This window comes from Notothenia coriiceps, unplaced genomic scaffold (genome assembly GCF_000735185.1).
Source record: "Notothenia coriiceps isolate Sejong01 unplaced genomic scaffold, NC01 NC01_scaffold00020311, whole genome shotgun sequence".
Classification (NCBI taxonomy): Eukaryota; Metazoa; Chordata; class Actinopteri; order Perciformes; family Nototheniidae; genus Notothenia; species Notothenia coriiceps.
Window position 1 is genome coordinate 282,595 of NW_011353012.1, and position 7,057 is coordinate 289,651.

The 7,057-nt window shown below is 40.0% G+C and overlaps 1 protein-coding gene across 1 annotated transcript; it reads right to left on the reverse strand.

Moving 5' to 3' along the window:
* Nucleotides 1-3,438: 3,438 nt before the first annotated feature.
* On the reverse strand, nt 3,439-5,057 carry LOC104952648 (carboxypeptidase Z-like). Its single transcript, XM_010779501.1, has 3 exons — nt 4,826-5,057; nt 4,357-4,386; nt 3,439-3,851 (listed from the first exon to the last, which is right to left on the reverse strand). The coding sequence occupies exons 1-3, from the start codon at nt 4,905-4,907 to the stop codon at nt 3,466-3,468; spliced, it is 498 nt and encodes a 165-aa protein (XP_010777803.1). The 5' UTR covers nt 4,908-5,057; the 3' UTR covers nt 3,439-3,465.
* Nucleotides 5,058-7,057: the final 2,000 nt, after the last annotated feature.

Here is a 7,057-nt window from a genome sequence, read left to right on the forward strand (position 1 = left end):
CTAGAAGTGATCCTTCGTTAGCGTGAATAGTCTGCTAAGCTTTACGCGCTCTGCAGTAAAAAAAAAGAACGCAGCCCCACCCGCCCATCACTCTGTGTGACTCCCGCTTGTGTGTCTTTCCGCTTCCTGGGCACCATCATCGCCCAGGACCTCAAATGGACCTCGTCAAAAAAGCCCAGCAGAGGATGTTCTTCCTGAGGCAGCTGAAGAAATTCAACCTGCCAAAGACGATGATGGTGAACTTCTACACCTCCATCGTCGAGTCCATCCTCACCTCCTCCATCACCATCTGGTATGCCGCAGCCACAGCCAAGGATAAGGGCAGGCTGCAGCGGGTCATCCGCTCTGCAGAGAAGGCGATCGGCTGTAATCTGCCATCCCTCCACGACCTGCACGCCTCCAGAACCCTGAGGCGGGAAGATAGTGGCCGACCCCTCCCACCCTGGACACAAACTGTGTCCCTCTGGCAGGAGGCTGCGCTCCATCAGGACCGAAACCTCTCGCCACCTGAACAGTTTCTTCCCCTCCGCTACCGGCCTCTTAAACAAAGGCCCCCACTAACACTTACCTCAGCCACAACCTAGTCTCTATTTGCATTACATTAATGCACACAATGTTCATACTGCTTACTGCACATATTTCTTGTTTCATATTGTCTAACTAATTCACCTGCATTCTATTTGCCTTGTAAATTACTGCTCTATTTTTAAATGCTCTATCTAACTAATATTTTTATTACAGTGTCCTTAAGGATTTTTTTGTTAGTATATGGAGATTTTTTGTTTTAGCTATTTTATGTATGCTGCACCCAACCGACATCAAGTCAAATTCCTCGTATGTGTTTTTTGGAACCTAGCCGGCAATAAACCCGTTTTGAATTCTGATGAGCAGACACTATCACATCATTTTGAGATCAATACTGTTATGCCACCTAGTACCTGATCCGACACAGCAAGCCATGCCATAGGGTTTAATTTATTTGTTCTTACATTTTAATTTGTTTTATTTATATAAAGGCACTTGTTTTGTGTTTTTTTTTTGTTTTTAAGGTTCTTATTGGATAATATTTTTTAACTTGGCTGTTTGCCAATGAAAGATATTGTATGTATTTCCGAGTCAAAATGAAGGTCGAAATTAAATTAATTCCTCCTATTTAAGTAATTTTTATTTCCCTGGGATGCAAGTTAAAGTAGAATAAAATATTGCAAGGCAGTTTTCTACTAACATGTCTTTTGCTACACGTTTACACCCCAAGCTACGAATGCTATACAAGCAGTGGGTTCCCAAGTGTGGGGCGCGCTGGGGTGCGCAGAGGCATGACAGGGGGGGCGCGAGAGACCAAAGGAGGAAAAATGGTTATTAAAAATAAATTACAAATAAAAATAAATAAATCATCATTTGAAAAAGGGTATTGATTCGAAAATAATATGATACAGTACTCATTACGTCTGGGTCTCTGTGGTTTTCATTAAAAGTGCTCGGCTCTGGTGTGTGTGAAACGAGTCATTTTGTGTGCGTGAGCGGAGACGAGAGAGCGCACCAGTACCCGTGAGATGTCAGACTGAGAAGACTCAGTGGAGCTATAAGGACTCCTCTCAAGTGTAATCTCAAGTGGGTCTCAACGTTTTGGTCACCCATTAATGGTAACACAATTATTTCCGAGGCACACGTTTAGATATGATCATTTATAGTTATACAAAAATAAGAAGATAAATGAAAAACAGGTATGAAATACTATATGACCAGTAAATAACCAAGAATAAAGAAAGTTATTTGTAAAATATCCATAAAGAAAAAGTAAATCTGTTTACAGTTCTGTTTCCAAATGGGTGTGAGAGAGGTATCCATAGAGCATCTTTCCATTTTGCTCTCCAAAGTGCACTAGATTGATCGCCTTTTAGCTTCAATATTTAAAATAAATCTTCCCCGGGGGAGCATGTCCCGGACCCCCTCGTATGTGAAAGGTCCACACAACCACCTATAAAAATAGCACTTGGCCCCTGCTTACAACTATATGCCGTGAGCTGATTATCGAGCCTTCATTGTAAAAGTTGTGGGTACGTTGTGTATTTGCGTGGGGATTGTTGCAGTAGAAAATTCAACTGTAGCGACCGGTACATTAATGGGAAACCCTAAATGTTTGAGCACCCTCTACAAAACGTCAAGCTACCCCACAGGACCCCCAAAATAAGTCTCTGGCGCCGCCACTGAGCCTGACTTGTGTTGGAGGGGCCCGACTTTTTTTTTTCTCCAAAGGGGGGGCCTGACAGAAAAAGTTTGGGAACCATTGCTACAGTATACAGGATTGCTTGAAGTCACATGAATTCATGACAGGACATCAGTTTGAAATTAATGTGAATATGGGAATAATTACACGGGTCAACCTACTGCCAGACATCTGACATGAATTCTGCATGGCTGAAAATGTTATGCCCGACAATAAAAAGTGAAACACTTTCATTTAGTAGAACAGGTTGAAACCAAGTTGTTCATTTTAAAGGCTTTATCCAAGTACATACTTTAACTTATACAAATTCAAAAAAGAATATGACCCAATTCTCAAATAGTTCCCAATGCTCTCACATGATTTCTGCTGTTAGAGGAGCAGAGTGTCTTTTTATTTTTACAAACTTGTTTTTGACTTCTAGGATTTATAACAGTCTCCAGGAAATACTGTCAGGCGATGTTTGCCTTTCTGTAGAGCACTAAGGCAGCGTTTATGGGGATATACTGCTAATAAACACTTGACAATAGCCACAGAAGTCGGTGTTAGTGAGGGTTTATGTGAGGAAACAAGGCGTTCCAGCTAGACTTTATTTTGAGGTGAGCCACATGAGCATGTGTGTGAGCCAGACGCCTGCTCTATTAAAGCTCAAAGGACTGTACTGTACTTGTGTTTCTCTTACAGATGAAAACAAAAAAGGTAAAAACCCCAATATATTAACAGGGATAAAATGAGTCATCGACAAAAATAAAGTCAGGCCACTGAGGACAGAATACAGGGTTGTGTTTTGTTGCCAGTTGGAGTAGAAGAAGTAGAGGAAGTCTAAACTTCAACTAAGCTTTCATTTTCTACTCTAAATCATATTGTGCTCCTCACCAAACGAAATGCCTCTTTAGACCCTCGCAGCTCACATATTTACTTTCATATCGTTTTGATGTTTTTACAACTGGTGATTAATGGCGTTGTGTTTTCTCTGCATGGATCTCTCCTGCAACTCTAACAGAGACTATCAAATTGTTTCAAACAAAGTAGAATTGGTAATTCAAATGAAAAGCTCCAACACTGATTTTGGCATGGTTTCTTAAAACATGCATATTATTCTTAGGCTTGGGAGAAGGTTTACCGTTTTCTCCAGTCAAAAGGCCTTAAGTAAAGTTGCAAGTCCTTTTAGATTTGTAGTCTTAGTCATTGTACCTTGAGTTCAAGTCATGTGACTCGAGTCCACACCTAATGATATGACATTACTCCTCACCTCTGAGGCCCTCCAGCGGGTCGTAACATCCCTCTTCATCACTGACGAAGAAGCGATCGCAGTCCAGGAAGTAGGGCCACGCCATCTCTATCCCGTCAAAAGCGTGGCTGCATCTTTTACGCACCGCCTCACAGGTGGCGCGGCAGGGCTTCAGCACCTTCTCCTTCTCGCAGCGAGGGGCCATCACGGAGCAGCCCAGCATGCGGACATCAGGGTTACACTCCCCCCCGAGCAGCGCCTCCACCACGCTCAGGAGGAGGTACTCTGTACTGCCCTCGGCGTCCTCGCGGGTCTTGTGGTTGAGGATGTTTGGGAACATGTTCTGAGTGTAAGGCATGTCATCGCAGTACGACAGCATCACATCTGTGCATTTGGCTGAGAGACAAAAATTAGACAGGTTAGGAATATCTCAAGAGTAAATCATTACTGAAAGAGACGTTTACATTCCTCACACATTTAATGATGAGCCCAACTGTGCAGTCTTTAATCATCTAGTTCCAAATGTTTCTATTATCTCTGGAAATTAGAATTTGAATATTTTATACTGCCATTGATCATCTAAAAATACACATGATGGTTTTATGGCTTTCGGGCCAGATTCAATAAGGACTACACCCAGTGTGACTTATATTATAATCTCACCAAAACACTGACTCACAGGGATGTTATTGACAACACTCCCGACCTGTCTTGAGGGATTGAGAGCTTGATTGTTCTTTGGTGTAAACAATATTATGTTTTAGGCTTGAACGTGAAAAAAAAGCTTTCCTTTATGGAGTCAAATATTCCTGAGAGACAATCAGTTGACCTAAAATGAATCAAGCTGTAAGACAAACACTTCATAACATTGTTTTCTCTCCAAGAACGACTGGGTACTTACGTTTTTCTTCCACTGTTGGCTTGCACTGACCTGCAAGACACATCATCAGCATGTCATTAGATTACTGTGGAGACACTAGATGGCAGACTGGTCATACCTCAATGTGAATTACAAAATACTTGATTTATCTCTGGTTATGCTTTAACAGTTCCCTAACATGCTTTCCTGCCTACAAAAGTATCATAAGATCATTAGAAGTCCCACATATATATATGATTATAAATCGTATTAATTATAGGCCTCAAATGCATGCTTTTATATGGAATATGTATGCCACTATAGGCCAACATCTAATGATGACTTTAGAAATGACTTACAAGCTTTTTTCCATGTATTTCTGCATGAAATTAAGCTTCTGAACCTATACAACTATAATCTGCACATGAACATGTGACCAACTCGTGCAAAAGGTTCCAATGTCAACTAAGATAATAAAGTATGCAACACATAAAAAGCTTTTAAACATTACCTCGAAATCCTGGGTCACACCGTGGAGGAGCACACGACACAAGGACCAACAACCACAGCAGGATCAGCAGCATGATGCTCATTTTCCGACGTTTATATTCCTTTTCGATGTGGCACCTCACACACGCAGCCAGAAGTCTGCAGAAATTCCCCCTGAACTTCCCTCACTTTATTACACGTATTACGGTCGACTATCATGTTACAGAGGAAGTGGCTCTGAGGTGAAGTGGGGACATGTGCAGGAGAATGAGAGCGTCGGCTTTGCAAATATGGCGAAGATTTACGGAGATGCACGTTCAATGAAAAAATGGCATATTCATTTAAGCACGTTTGAGTTTAGTTTTTGAAGTTTTGGTCCAGGAGAGTTTTTTACTTTGCTTTCAAGATTAATAAAAGTGAAAATATCCCCTGTTCCTCATCTGAATTGTCATCCTGCAGGCCTGTCTTCTTTGCCTTGTTTATGCACACCTGGTCCTTAATTGGCCGTAAAAAACAAAAACAAAACAAGGGCTGTCTGTAAAACTGCCTGTGGTCATTACATAAAAATAACATATTGTCAAAAATATAAGCAATGTATTGGGTCAATGTTTACTCTCTTATCATATTTTTTAAAACGTGTATGTCTATGTTATTGTTAAAATCAACTCTTGTCTAATTTTAAGTAGGCTAATACAAATGCTTTTAGCTAGCTGTTAAGCTTTTCAACTATCTTACAAATTGTCTGTCTTCTGTGAAATAAGGCCATGGCTTGCTAATTACTTACTTCAACATGTTTGGTAGGCTATGCCTTTCATCCAAGCAGGGTATTAAAGGGTATTAAAAAAGATAATGCGTTAATGTAGGCTTAAAATGTAGTCTACTGTATAAAACATCAATTTTCTCTATAAAATGACCTTAACATTTTGGTTCCATACAAAATAATGTGTGCTGCATCTGCAAATTGTGGCCTGCCTTGATTTTGCTGACAAATCGGCTACTCTAAAATGTTTGTCAGAGTTGAACCAAGCATTTACATCCTGCACAACAGACAGAAATAGAAGTCTGTAACCATTTTCATTTAAATAAACATTGTTTCTGTCTGGGACAAAAATCTTTACCCGACAGAGAGAGAGCAGACTTCTTTGGGATCATAAGGGACTTAAGCCTTGTGAAAAACTGGAGCTCTACTGTCTTTATTTTCTTAAAGATAGGCTACATCCTGGTGCAGAGATTTAGGCTAACCCATATGACCCCAGTTATAACATTTACCATTGGTTTCAGAAAAGTCTTTTTTGATATTAAAATCTGAAATGTATAAAGCTCTAAACTTCATCTCATAAATATCAACATTAAAGCACTGGTAATCAAGCAATGTTCTTTAAGCCTTAATATACTCCTAAATGGGAAGTAATGTAATACCATGATAGCCTATAGTTAGGAGGCTGAGCCAAACCCTTGATTGTCTCAAAAGAATGCTTAATTTGCCTCAGCAGAGGTGATTGCCACTTGACCTGTCCTTCATTGTCAAGTGAGCAGCTCTACCTAATTTAAAGGGCCAGTAGACTATCATACACATACATATTTGTCATACATTGGGTTTCATTACTAATTTTAACTAATTATAGGGTGTTCTCTCCTTCAAGCTGGGCTGATTTGAATTAGCATAATAGGAAGCATGATTATTCATCATGCAGGCAGGCGGGCGCAGGACCCCTGGGTTCAAGACTGGTATCTTGGGAGTGAGCCTCAGAGTGAAATAGAAATATCCTCTGTATTCTGAATCAGGAATAAGAATGAGATCCATAATGTGGTCATTTATTATGCAGATAACATCACAACCTAGCCATATTAAATGTTCACTATATCTTTACAACATACTTTCTTTTTCAAACTGATTTACAATGTTATTGTTTTGTCAAGACATCCTCAATCACCGATGTAATGTGTCAGATAAGTAATCTGTGATGTACTGCCTTTTCTCAAAATGGAGCACAGAATTATTGTCCTTGATTATATATTTATAAGGAAAACTCAGAAGATATACACTTTCAAGAGTGGGTTGACACTCTTTTAACTCACTCAGTTAAGACCATTTTGTTTTAAACTATGACATTGACTAAGCTTACATTTCATTATGAGCTCGTTTCATCACCAATTTCTCTCATAACTTATTTCTGATGATTGGGGTGGATTGGATGATGTTTTATTTGAAAAAGCCCAACCCATGCCTTCATGATGGCATTGATATGCCCGT